This window comes from Carassius gibelio, chromosome A7, assembly GCF_023724105.1.
Source record: "Carassius gibelio isolate Cgi1373 ecotype wild population from Czech Republic chromosome A7, carGib1.2-hapl.c, whole genome shotgun sequence".
Lineage (NCBI taxonomy): Eukaryota > Metazoa > Chordata > Actinopteri > Cypriniformes > Cyprinidae > Carassius > Carassius gibelio.
Window position 1 is genome coordinate 31,012,312 of NC_068377.1, and position 13,751 is coordinate 31,026,062.

Below are 13,751 nucleotides of genomic sequence, written 5' to 3' on the forward strand. Positions count from 1 at the left end.
AATATCACAGCCATAAGCAATAGCTATTACATATGCAGCTTATATAGATCTTAAAAATATGATATGCTATTTAGGCTATAGTGTCATCAAGACACAAAGGTGAATATCCAGTTTCATCGAGAATATGAGCGAGGGTAAGATGCATGCCTTCAACTAAATCCTAATAATTTTGCAGCCTAAATAAAATGAGCAGAAAATATTTATTAAATTTTTACCCCCCTTTAAAAAAATCTAATTTTGTTGCTTTGCAGCCTGAAATGAAGACAGACAGTTTTTGTTTTATCCAGGTGAATTATTATTATTATTTTGTGTATGTGTGTGTTTTGACTTGTTTTAGAAGTAGTATGGAAAAATATCTATAATTGAGATCATGGGTGTTATCCATATGCAGACACTGATAATGATCTGATATTGAAAAAGTTTTGTCTATGCACTGTGCACATTTTTGTACTTTTTGCACTTTTGTAAAGGCTTTTGAAGGTTTTCTCTTAATGGACTTTTTTTGTGCATGATTTCATGTTTTGTTTTTTACTACTACAGTATTGCAAAATAAAAAAGAGTATTATCAATTATCATAATACATTTAAATAAATAATTATTATTTGGGAAGAGGTTTGGCACAAATTGCATTTTAAAATGCAAGATATACATGAACATTGTGGAGTTTGTGTGGAAGCTATGAAATTAATATGCTAATAAATGCATGAAATAATACACTTTAAATGTATGAAAATGCAATTTCTCACAAAAAAATTCACATATTTCACATGAGTCATACTTTGGAAAACAGAAAACACACCCACACACACACACACACACACACACACACACACACACACACAGACAGACCACTTTTATTACACACTCCACATCCACACACCATTTCAAACATCTGTCTATAGTGTGTAAAGTGTGTGTGTGTGTGTGTGTGTACCCTGGGTGGCTCAGTAGTGATTTTGATCTGCATGCAGGATAGCAATGGGGAATTCTGGGTAAGGGGAGGAGCTTAACCACAGTCGGAAATCTGGATGACATTCTTGGACTTGTAAATCATCTACTAGCTTATCCAGCTCACACAAGTTTCAGAAAGTTTTTTTTTTCTCGAGCATGGCCCTTCATGATGTCTTGAAGGGTGGAATTCCTTCACACACACACACACACACACACACACACACATATCAACCAGTGCGAGAGCAAGAGCATGCCCATCAATGTGCTTTATAAAGGTTACTAAAGTCATTGAAAGCACTACACAGGACTTGCTCGAGAAGAATGTCTCCAAAAAAGTGTGTTTTTGGTTGTGAGGGAAAGATAACCTTGTTCAGCTTCCCATAGAACCCATCGTTACGTGAACAGTGGATGCAGCTTGTTTTTCCGGGAAAGCAACAGAGTTTTGCAAGTGTTGATTGTTTGTTCCCATCATTTTGGTGACAAATGTTTTAGAAACAATGCTAAGTTCAATGCTGGATTAGCACATCATTTGATACTGAAAGATGGAGCCATCCCAGCGATAAAAGATCCCAGGTAGCACAGGCGCTATGTAAAACTGCATAAAATGTCTGTGTTTTGTTGGTGAATCTTAAGCTCTGCCCTCAGCATTCCTCTGGAAGCTCTTCTCTACTTGCGTTCTTGTACTGGATTTGAACTTCAGCGGTTGATGACGTATTGCGAGAACACAAGGATACAAGATCGCTTAATGAATTAAACTGCATATTTCTATTCAGTTGCTAGGGCATTACTTATCAACTATAGACAAAGGAGCATTTTCCCTATGTTATTCATTCACCCTATAATCCCTAAATATGGATCACCCCTTGTATTTTGTGACATCACAAACATTCACACATTTACTGTAGCCACCTGGTGAGGCACTGTTACTCATTACAAGTGTGAAGAGGCTAGTCAGTAGATGCAATTTAGAGACTAGAGACTATAGAGGCTACTAAATCTACAGGAACAACATTCCTGAACTCAAATTAGAGCATGGCGCTTGCAACGTCATGGTCATGGATTGACAGGGAATAACTAATAACATGTATGACTTGAATGCAATGTAAGTCACTTTGGATAAAAGCATCTGCCAAATGCATATATGTAAATGTATGCTACAAAGTGTTTAATTCTCAGGGTCAAAGAGAGTGTGGAAAGCACTCCGGTAAAAGTCAAATAAAGTTACTTTTGGTTGAAAGTACACTCTAAAAACTAATTCAGAGGACCTTTAGTCATTACTTAAATATGTACATTGTTGTGAAATAAAAAATCAAGTTCTGAGATACTGTTAGACTTTTTAATTGTAATTGTTATTTTATTGAGCTGGGATGACACACAAATTATGCCTATTGATGAAATATACTATAATGACTTGTCAGAGTTTAACATTTTCAGTTAATCAAAAAACAATTTAATTTTAAGTTCTGTTAATGTAAAAAACAATTTGATGACGTGTTAACGGGCCACAGTTTCCGCGCGCATGTTCAAGGCCAGACGAGGAGAGGAGCATGCGGTGAATGGTAAGTAATTTTATGCTTAATTACGCATATTCGCATTCGCTCAGGATTCAGTTGGTGATAGCCTACTGTAACCGAATATCGAAATCTGCAAGTTCTTACTCTGAAATTTGAGCAGTTTTGATAGTAACGTTATAGTCTGTGTGCCGTGGTAAAGTTAGCTATAACGTTAGCTGTAGCCTGTCACTGATTGAGTAGCTACACTATTTGTTCAGATATTTTGCTCAAAACCAGTCGGAGTTATGTAGGGCCCTATGAATTCCGTTTTTTTCCCCTAAATTTCGTTTTATTTATTTCTCCAAATTTCGTTTTTTTCCGTTTATTTTTATTTTTTTTTACCTTCTGCTCGTATTTTACCAAAAAGAGTGTGTTTTACAACCTGCTCTCATTGTATGTTAAGAATTTATTTTGAAGAACTGTATTTCATTTATAAGGGTTAATTCACGTTAAGACCGTGAATGTGATAATTAGTTAAACACATGGATTAATGTGGGGCTGCGCGATAAAACGATATGTCTCGAGATAGACATGTAATCAATATTAATAAAAAATGCGCTCGATAAAACGTTCAAGATTGATATATATATATATATTTTTATATATATATTTTTATATATATATATATATATATATATATATATATATATATATATATATATATATATATATAATTTTTTTTTTTTTTTTTTTTTTTTTCCGTCGGAAGAAACCAGGTTGCGAAGCAAGTTTGTTTGCATGAACAAAGCCATTCGCTCTCTGGTAACCTAGCAACGTAGGGAGTGACACGCTACCAGCCAATAATGTAACGTTAACAGTTTGGTTGCGCCATATCGTTGTCTCATGCTGGATTCTTCAGTTATAGAACCAGCGTGGAGTGATAAGTGGAAAGCCTAATTTGATCGGTGAGTGAGATAAGATTACTGACTGCTGCGCCAATTCTGAGCAGGAGAGAGAGAGAGAGAGAGTCCTCCGGCCGCGCGCGCTCTCACAGTCTTCAAACTGTCTTTCTCTCCCTCCCTCCCGCATATTAATCAAAATGATATTACAATCAAAATCAAGGAGATTTTTCTTTCCCCTGAGTTAACGTTACCTTTGGGTGTGAATTGTACTAAAATAACGTTGCCTTATCTTCTCTGAAAAGCGTGCCGCACATTCAGCTGACATAAACCACACTTTAAATAAACGAACAAAACCTATCCAGTGATGAAATTTTTTCTGTGTTGACACAAATCTTGCGCGATGTTCTAAATACCGGGATAATCACACGTGCTGTCGCCACGTCATGATAGATGAGGTGCGCCTTATATTTTCCTTCTTTTTTGTCCTTTGCCAATCACACCTATGAATTAGAGGAAGGTTAAGTTAAAAATAGGGCTGTCAGTAAACTACGGTTCTGTATATTAACTGCAGCTCCATTTGAAAGCAGGTGATGGGGATTTAACGCTAATCATGGAACCGGCTTTACTGACGAGATGCGCATGATCATATCGTTCGATATATTGTCCAGCCCTAGTTAAAAATAAAAATGTTTAAGTGTAATATATTTTTCTCCTGGTCCTTATTTTAAATAGGTCATAAAAAAGATCAATAATTATCGATATCGACCGATATGAAACACTTGTATCGTGATAAAGTTTTCAGCCATATCGCCCACCCTAGATTCAAGTTCTCCGTCGCTACCACGGATTTCCGTCATTCAAACTTCACAGAGGCAATTTACAAAAAAGGGTTGGCTGATTTTTATTGACAGATTGTCACACTCTACAGCCAATGGTATCGTTAACAGTGTGAGTGCGCCTGACCAATGACAGTGTAGTGACCATAAATTTCAATTGAATGTCTGATCTGAAGTGATAAGTACACAGGTTAATTTCTAAGAAAATGAATGCTTTACGTTGTATTAGAAAGGACAGTAATGGTAATACAGTTCATTTAAATGTTTTGAAAGGGAAATAAGATGAATTTTACATGTATGTTTAAAAGAGAAATATATTACAATTTTATGGTGCTAAAAAGATAAATAGTGATTGGAAAGCTGTTTAAAATATACATCATTCCTTATAAAAGTCAGTAATTTAATTTGTGCTATTTAAAATACAGATTGTGAATTCATGATGAATAATTGTTTTGTTTGCACTTAAATATCCATCCTCCATGAGCAACCTTTAAAATTTCCCTGACATTTTCGTGTTATAATTTATCTTAATACCAGCATTACAAGGCTTGCTTTAAGATTGGACCAAGAGTGGACCAAGGGGTTCAAGTTGAGACTTGGTCAGCCTCTCAGGACAAACTAGACATCACCTTCTCCTTCCCCTGAGGTGAGTAGCGGTCAGAGTCCATCTACAGTTAGTGACGATGACACCAGTGAAACCTATTTAGTTACTGTATTGAAGACTCACAAGTGAAATTGAAAATACTGTTGTGTGTGTGTGTGTAGGTGTGGCTTTCTGCCTTGATCCAGTACCCTGGTGTTGTGGATCAAGGATTTCAAGTTGAGACGTGATCAGCCTCCTAAAGAAAATTGTGAAGAAGTACGGGGTGAGACAGAAACATTAACACTTAACTTTTGTAATTCAGATCCACAGCAAATAAATCAGTTGTGTTCACACACACACCTCCTTGAATTATTTTACTTAATTTATCTCCCTACTTAGGTCTTCAGTCACTTTGCCGTGTGCCTTGCAAGGACAAAAAACCTGCCTTCATCTTCTCCTGGTTTCGTGGACCAAGGGGTTCAAGTTTAGACGTGGTCAGTGTGAAGAAGCATGGAGTGAGAAACATGAAATATGCAGTGGCCTTGTAAAATCTGTAAATATGCGACCCCTACTAAAGACGAGTTGTTGAAACATTATAGGTTACGTCATATCCGCGGTGGGCAACCTCTGCCATGTCCTTATCTGGATTGTTTTTGTTCATTTAAATCATGGGGTAGCCTGAAATCACATATATCAAGGAAACACTCAACTCACTCAACAAGAGTGAGAACCTCTGAAATACTCAGTTTCTGTTGCCAGTTCTGTAATGTAGGCACATTCTCCACCGAAAAAGAGTATTTTGAACACCTTCGTCAACATTTGAAAAAGCAAGAAACTGTCACCTGTGTTTTCAAAAATTGCAATTTCAAAACTAATATCTATGGAACCTTTGCTTCGCATAGAAATCGCAAGCATACTCCCCACTCATTAGATGAGTTCAAAGACGAGGTGATAAAGAGGTATGAAAACCCTTCACAAGCAGATCAGTGCAGTGATGGAGTTAATCAGGAGGGTGAGCAGTCTGATATTGATGAGATTAGAGATGATGATGTAAGAGTACTGCCAAAGTTGATTGAAAGAAGCTTGGCTCATTTAATGTTGAAATTAGAGAGTTCCTTTCATGTACCCAACCAATGCATTGATGAGCTTGTAGAGGAGTTGCATTTTATTTCTCATTCAGCCTCTGCTCCCATCATGAAAGACATTTTACAGTCTTGCCTGAAGAGGCACAACTGTGAAATTGATGAAGTCATTGTATCTGAAATAGTGAACGACATTTGTGGTGCTAACCCTATTAATTCTGCCCTCCATGATGGTGGTCCTCTGTCCTCTGCCTTTAAAAGAAGAAAGTATTTTAACGAACACTTTTCTGTCATTGAACCGATTGAGTATGTTCTTAGTAGAGAGAGCAGCTTCCAGTATGTCCCCATTCTAAAGTCATTGCTTCAGGTTTTTAGCAAGAAAGATATACAGGACCTGATCTTGAGTGAGGCAGAAGCTCAGAGAACTGTGTACAAGTCATTTCATGACGGCACCTTTTACAAAACCAATGAGCTGTTCTCAGGAAGTGACTGTACCATTGCTCTCAATCTCTACGTGGATGACTTTGAGATATGCAATCCTCTTGGTACATCCAGGAAAAAACACAAAATCACAGCTGTGTATTGGGTGTTAGCTGATGTCCCCTCATTGCTCAGATCTGAACTAAACTCAATTTTCTTAGCAATCCTGTGCAAGGCTGAGGATGTGAAGAGATTTGGTTACAGTGCTGTGTTGGAGCCACTGCTCAAAGATCTTGTGTACTTAGAGGAGGAAGGACTGTATGTTCCAGCATTGGGCAGAAGAGTCAAAGGCACAGTGTTTAGTGTGGTCGCAGACAATCTAGGTGCCCATTCTTTGGGGGGATTTGTTGAGAGCTTTTCCAGTTCATACGTGTGCAGATTTTGTCTAGGTGAAAAGTCACAGTTTCAAGATGGAGAAGTGAGAACAGGGGCATTCCCACCCAGAACGAAAGATCGACACGCACTGCATATTCAGGCTGTACAGGAGAATGATAGTTTGGTGCATTTGTATGGCGTGAAGAGACAGTGTGCACTGACAGCAAAACTGAAATATTTTAATGTTTTGTCTGGTTATCCGCCGGATGTGTTGCATGATCTCTTTGAAGGTATAGTGCCCCTAGAAATGGCACTGTGCCTCAGAGTGTTCATTCAGAATAAATACTTCACTCTTGAAGAGCTGAACAAATGCATCAAAGAGTTCCCCTATAAATGGTCAGACAAAACCGATGCACCACAGCCTGTCTCTGTGAACTTTGCCACACGGAAAAGTGTGGGCGGCAATGCCCACGAGAACTGGACTTTGCTGCGACTCCTGCCACTCATGGTTGGATCGAAAATCCCTGAAGGTGACCCAGCATGGGAAGTGCTTCTTGTGCTCAGAGACATTGTTGAGCTTGTTGTTAGCCAAGTCTACACAGAGGAGACCATTTGCTTCCTGGATAGTAAGATATCTGAGCATAAACACAGGTTTCTCATGGTTTTCCCAGAGCAACACCTCATCCCAAAACACCATTTCCTGGAACATTATCCAGAACTGATCAGGGCTTATGGTCCTCTGGTGTCACTCTGGACAATGCGGTTTGAGGCAAAGCACAGCTTTTTTAAGCGTGTTGTCAGACATACTCGTAGCTTTAGAAATATTCTGCTGTCACTTGCCATGAAGCATCAGTTGTTGCTTGCTTATAACCAACATGATTCCAGAGCTGTCAGACCTCTACTACAGGCTACAACACTGTCTACAGTGGATGTTAGTGTGCTGAGAGAGGATATTCAAGAAGCACTGCAGGATAAGTTTCCTGGTGAGACATTTGTCCAGGTAGCCAAAAGTGTGTGTTACAGGAGCACCAAGTACACCAGTGGAATGATCTTGGCTTATGGTTCCACTGGTGGTCTGCCAGATTTTGGGGAGTTGATCCAAATTGTGGTTGTGAAGGGCAGCATTGGATTCATTGTGAAAGGTCTGACTGCTTGGTCAGTTGAGCATTTGAGGAGCTATGTGCTTGAGAAAAATGGTCCTGTGAAAGTCATAGAGCCAGCTGAGCTATCAGACATGTTCCCCTTAATATCTTACTTCTGTGGTGGAACAAACATTATGACTCTGAAGCGCAGCATTTATGTTCCATAGATGGTGCCCATACTTTTTGGAGATTTTCAGATGAAATGATACAAATTCGCATATCACAGTCTTCCTACTTTGTTCAGACTTGGCATATACAGTAAATGTGTTCCTGATTTCCATACCTAGAGGTCAAATATAATATGCTCTTAACATTATTCACCATTTACCTGTGACAAAAAATTAATGAAACATGTAAAACATTCTGTGTACAGGATGCATAATGTCAAAACCGGCTCAACTCCGAGTGATCCTTGCAGATCATGATGTCCGTAAAGTTGTACTACCATCTGGAATCCCTGAGACAGTGGATGACCTTCACTCAGTCATTCGTGACACATTTTACATTGCCAGAGACTTCAGTCTTCACTATAAAGATGTTGATTTTGATGAGTTTTTCACCCTTTATTCTACAACTGACCTCAAGGATAAGGACACAATCAAGGTTGTGTTTCTCCAGGACCAGGAGCCTGCAATAACTTTAAACTTAACTGATGTGACCAACACTGATGTGACCAACATGACTGATCAGCCTTGTGAGGAGCACTATGTTGATGACACCGCATCTGTGTCAACCGATGACACACTGATTCTCTCATCTGAAGATAGTCCAGGCCACCGTTCCAAGCGCTGGCCTGCTCAGTTTTCAATTCCCAGCTTTTCTGGCCTCACAGAGATCCAAATTCAGTCAGCCAATGAGCGCTTCAAAAAATATGGGACTCTTCTCACTACAAAAGATTTAATTCCACTACTCCCAGACATCCTTGGAAAACTAGCGGAGGCTATTTATGAGTACACTGCTTATCCATCTAGTCTGCAGATCGGTGAGGTTGGAGAGGCCCTCACTCAAAAGCATCCCTGCCTCAAAGAACCAGGTTCCTTTAATGGGTCCTATGGATGGGCGCAGCGCCTGAAATATAAGATGAACAATTTCAGAAGCAAACTTCGAGGTCTTGGCTGCCCTGAAGTTAAGGTGAACTCACTCAAGAGAAAACAAACATATGACCAGTATCCGGCAAAGAATCTGAAAAAACCAAAGAAGGCTGAGGTGAACTACCTACCCCCTCATGCTCAAGGTGAATCTACTGCAAGTTTGGAAAAAGAGAGAGTGGAGCTCCTAAGTGAAATGATGAAAAGGGACAACTCAAAGGTGGTAGCTCAGAAAATGGCCAAGACGTTCAGCCTTCGTCGGGAGGAAATAGTGAAAGAGGTCCCTGCCATCAGTGACTGCATGAAGCGCTGGCCTGCACTTTTTACTGAAGCACAGGTGAGATTATAAAATGTTTATTAAACCATTATTTTTTTTACTGTGGGTTGATACAGTGTGGCTACATGTTCACAATTTGAAATAAAATAAATAAATGTAAAAATATAGAAATAGCCTTTTTCATTTCCAAAATTTACTTATATTTATGCTCTTATTTATTTATACTTATGTCATGTTTGGTCCTTCATACTGGTGTGCCCTGTAGATAAGTGAAGAATTCAAGAGGATAACAACAGTTAGCCTTGAATCAACCTTTCTGGCCAAGCTTGACCAATGCACCCCAAAATTGATGGCCTTGACTCAATCAAAAGGAGGAGCTGCAGGCCTGAAGATAAGGCACATTAAGGACATGCTTCTTGAGGTATAATGACTAACTTTATTATGAATAGACCTTTATTTTACATATATGTTTCTGCCACACTGTTTCATGTCAATTGTCAAAATGGCTGCTATGAACAAGGTCAATTGCATATTTGCACAATTGCAGGCAGATTCAGGATTGACTGGGAGAGGAATAGGGTGCACATGTGGGTGCGCAGATCAAAATGTATAAAACATAGCCCAACCAAATTAGAAACATCTATAGACGAGACTTGTGGCTACATTTTGACGTTTGAATGGAGTCTGTAGCTAAAAGTATGCATAAATAATGTATATATTTTGAAAAGCCCGAAAAATTGTATAATAAAAAAAGAAACAATAAGAAACGATACAGTAACAATAGGGTCCTTGCCTCCAGGCAAGGGCTGGAGTCCTCTCCCTCTTACCTTTCAGCTCGGTCCCTAACTAACACATTTTTTTTTTTTTAAATTGTCATGATTTGGGTTACACTTGCATCTGATTTTTGTTGAACACCTTATCTCTTTTTTCCATGAATCAGGACAACACAGTTGAAAGGCGGAGAGAAATTGCCATTCGCTGCCTCATAGTCTATCTTGGAGAGAAGGAGGAGGACCTTTTCAAACAGTATCGTGTAAGTAATTGAGTATACTTTTTAATTTTTACTTTTTTTTTTAACTGCATTTCTCTGTAGCCTTCCCATGTGAAGATATGGCCGTTTCAATCCCGTGCACCAGCCTCCTGTGGGCTAGGCTTTAAAGTACTTGGTCACCCTGCATTCCCTTATGCACGTCACCCTGAAGAGCTTGAGCCATGTATTTTATACATCCTAACATCTTTTAATTTCTTCTGCAAGGATGTGGAGGAGCTCGACGCAGACCTTGCGATGCAAGTGATGAAGATTGCCATCATCGGTGATGGGCGTGCAACCATCGTAGTAGAGGGAACCAAGATCCTGCAGGGGATTGATGTCGCCAGATCCTGTGCTTTGCTGATGGGGGTAATCTATGCTCTTAACCTTAGCTATCCCAAGCAGTTGAAATTTACCTTTGAGGCATTCCAGAAGCTCTGCCTTGAGCTCGATGGACAAAAAGCCAGCTCTAAAGTAATGAATCTCAAGTATGGTATTTTCTAGAGCGGACTTGATTGACCTTGCATGAGGGAGAAGCTCACATCACACACACGCACACACACACATGCAAACACACGTGTTCTTTTGTTTCTGTCATAGTATGAATACCTACTGAGTGAAGTCCAAATCAGTAAAAGTTATCAGTATAGAAAAGGATGACCTCTGTTCTCTGAGGGTGTTAGTGTATTTTGAACTTTATATGCAGTGCCTTCTTTTGTTGGATATTTCTCCTGGAGTTAGTCAGGAGTTTGAGCAGTCTGATATTGATGAGAGAAGAGATGATGATGTAAGTGCTGCCAAAGTTAATTGAAAGAAGCTTTGCTCATTTGATGTTAAAATTAGTGCCTTGAATGTACAGCCACCTGTAATTTTTTTTTTGATCATTTTCATGTGTACAAGTCAAAGGATGGTGATTCATGCACATGGTTTTACTTAATTTTATAACACCGTTTCTCCTCATAAAGCTTCTGGGTACATGTTTTGTGTCTTAGGAGAATGCAGCCTACAAATGCTGCTGTTTGCACTTTCAAGGATTTAGTGCTACTGTTAATGTTAAAAAATGGTTCGAATTAATATGAATATTACTGTCTGAATTTCTGTTCTTTTTGAGCACCCTTAGCTGCTGTCCAGTTGCTACGTTTTGATACCCCCCTCATGCCTCTAAATAAATCTATCAACCTTTCAGAATGTGTTTGTCATATTCTTGCTGTTTTCCATCAGGCACCCTCAAACAAACAAACACACAAACCATAACAGATTGTGTTGTAATCATTTGATTTGAACTGCTTCTTGCTTCTTAAAGACAGCAAGGCTCTGTAGCTACACCTAATTTCTGGGGGATTCCTAAAGGTTGGCTAAAGAATTTTTCTCACGGTCATGACAGAAGAGCAGAAACAGCACATGGTAAGCTTGAATATCATTTGGGAAAAAAAAAAATGGTGTCTGTCTATATTTAAAAAATTGCCTCCTGGAAAACACAGGAAAATGTCTTTATTATAGGACAGGGCTCAACTTAATTATTAAGCTCATGTTACTTAGAAATGTGTTTTATTGTGGCCAAAAAACTTCTTCACATAACTTAAAACATTATGTTGGATCAACTTAATTACTAGCGTTCATGTTACTTAAAAATGTGTTTTATTGTGGCCTAAAAACTTCTTCACCTAACTTAAAACATTATGTTGGATCAACTTAATTACTAGCATTCATGTTGAAAATTATTAAGTTCATGTTACTTAAAAATGCGTTTTTATTGTGGCCTAAAAGGTTAATTCACCATACTCAAAACATCGCTTTGAATTAATGTAATTCTGCCAGTAGTCTTAACATAAAAATTCTAGTGGAAAACGTTAACATATTTTTTTTTGTTGACCCAATGTTTTATTTTTTAGAGTGTAGAATATATACCGTATACTGCCATTAAAATGATGTTTTTGAAATAAATCGCTTATGCTCATCAAGGCTGCGTTTATTTATTTAAAAATACAGTATAGTGATATTGTTAAGCATAATTACAACTTTAAAATATTATTTACTCCTGTGATGACAAATCTGAAATTTCAGCAGCCATTACTTCAGTCTTCAGTGTCACGTTATCCTTCAGAGATCATTGTAATACACTTTTGGCACTCAAGAAATATGTTTTACTAATATCAATGTGCTGCTCAATATTTGTGGAAACAGATTCATTTTTTTAAAGACTATTTGATGAATAGAAAGTAAAAAAATAAAATAAAAAAATAATAATAAAAAACATTTATTTGAAAAATAAATCTTTTGTAACTTTGTAAATGCTTTTACTCTCACTTTTGATCAATTTATTGCAATTAAATAGCCGAATAAAAGTATTTCTTTAAAAACCAAAAACAAAGAAAAATAAAAAAATAATAATTGTACTGATCCTATAACTCCCAATCTCCAATCTACTCATCTTAGTAAAGAATTTTAAGAGGGAATCGTTAAGAGGTAGGACAGGAAGCAAAAAACAGGCAGATAAAATACGCAAAAACAGAGGTAGAGAGATAACCTCACCATTTGCGACTTGCTATTTGATCAGCTGCGGTGCGATGGGTGCCTGGCCCTGAGCGAGGGGGCAAAGAAGCGCTGAACCACACCGGACGTCTCTGCCAGCTGAACCAGTGCTGCCGTTGGGTCCACACCAGGGGACAGCACAACAATCAGAGGAGTCCTCATGGTGCTGTCCACTAAACCTGACACACACACTCACAGGGTAAATGGGTTTTGGTGCAACTCCAGAGAGGAGTGCAACTCCAACTCCACAAAACTTTGCCATTTTCACATCTCACCCAAAAGCCACTATAATATAAAGAACAAAAAAGTGAATTTCTTTGCTCATTGATTCATTGTAATACTAGCTTGTTTGTTTATTTGTTGTGTGTGCGTGTGTCACTTACAGCCTTACTAACTGAGAGCCCAGGTTATTGATGACGAAAGTCATGACGCAGAGAGAGACGCGATTTTGTTGGAATGATCCTCTGCAGCTCATTCCAGAGAGCAAAAGACAGGGAAAAGAGAGAGAGATTTTGGCAATCAGGTCAGGAAGGGAGAGAGGGAAGAAAAATGAAGAGGGAAATTAAGGAACAAGCTGATAATGTGTTTCACTTCACTAACTTTAAAAGGGGACTTTTCATTGACTTTAATTGTTTTCATATTGCTCTAATGATATTTTCTATTCCCTAACTAGGATCTGCGAACCATGGACTATTTTGTTAAGTACCAGAACTGATATTTGCTTCAGTTAATGGTCTATGTATTCTCCTGCCAGTGTGGACAGAACACCATTTTAAATCCATATAACTCGGACATTGGCTCCGATTTCCAAATGAAAGGCATTTATGAATCTGTTCTTTACTGCGAATCAAAATCATCAACCATTGCAAGTGTAATCCAAACTGATTCCCAAACAAATGATTCTTTAGATTTTAATTCAGAGTTATTTAGACTGTTAAAAGTGTTGGATTCCAATGCTAAACATGACTAAAGTTTAAAAAAAAATCGATCTGGACTTATGACGGAGTATTTCTGTGCAAAATACACTTCAGAAAGTTTTT

General features: G+C 38.2%; 1 protein-coding gene and 1 pseudogene across 3 annotated transcripts; one reads left to right on the forward strand and one right to left on the reverse strand.

Moving 5' to 3' along the window:
* Positions 1 to 3,296: 3,296 nt before the first annotated feature.
* On the forward strand, positions 3,297 to 11,339 carry LOC128017191 (sterile alpha motif domain-containing protein 3-like). 3 transcript variants are annotated; one of them, XM_052602451.1, is made up of 8 exons: positions 3,297 to 3,409; positions 4,720 to 4,828; positions 4,948 to 5,048; positions 5,165 to 5,259; positions 8,158 to 9,209; positions 9,415 to 9,570; positions 10,090 to 10,182; positions 10,405 to 11,339. In XM_052602451.1, exons 5-8 carry the CDS (start codon positions 8,166 to 8,168, stop codon positions 10,681 to 10,683), a joined length of 1,572 nt encoding a protein of 523 aa, XP_052458411.1. In that variant the 5' UTR covers positions 3,297 to 3,409; positions 4,720 to 4,828; positions 4,948 to 5,048; positions 5,165 to 5,259; positions 8,158 to 8,165; the 3' UTR covers positions 10,684 to 11,339. The 3 variants fall into 3 exon arrangements, with proteins under 3 accessions (XP_052458411.1, XP_052458413.1, XP_052458412.1); XM_052602453.1 differs by lacking the exon at positions 5,165 to 5,259; XM_052602452.1 differs by lacking the exon at positions 3,297 to 3,409 and having other exon boundaries at positions 3,928 to 4,828.
* Positions 11,340 to 12,602: 1,263 nt separating this feature from the next.
* LOC128017520 (dynein axonemal heavy chain 2-like) overlaps positions 12,603 to 13,751 on the reverse strand; it is a 129,340-nt pseudogene continuing 128,191 nt past the window's right edge.

Coding starts and splice junctions, on each gene's coding strand:
- LOC128017191 (XM_052602451.1), top strand. CDS start 8,166: ATGTCAAAACCGGCTCAACTCCGAGTGATCCTTGCAGATCATGATGTC. Junction 9,210..9,414: donor CACTTTTTACTGAAGCACAG/GTGAGATTATAA, acceptor TGTGCCCTGTAG/ATAAGTGAAGAATTCAAGAG. Junction 10,183..10,404: donor ACCTTTTCAAACAGTATCGT/GTAAGTAATTGA, acceptor TTCTTCTGCAAG/GATGTGGAGGAGCTCGACGC.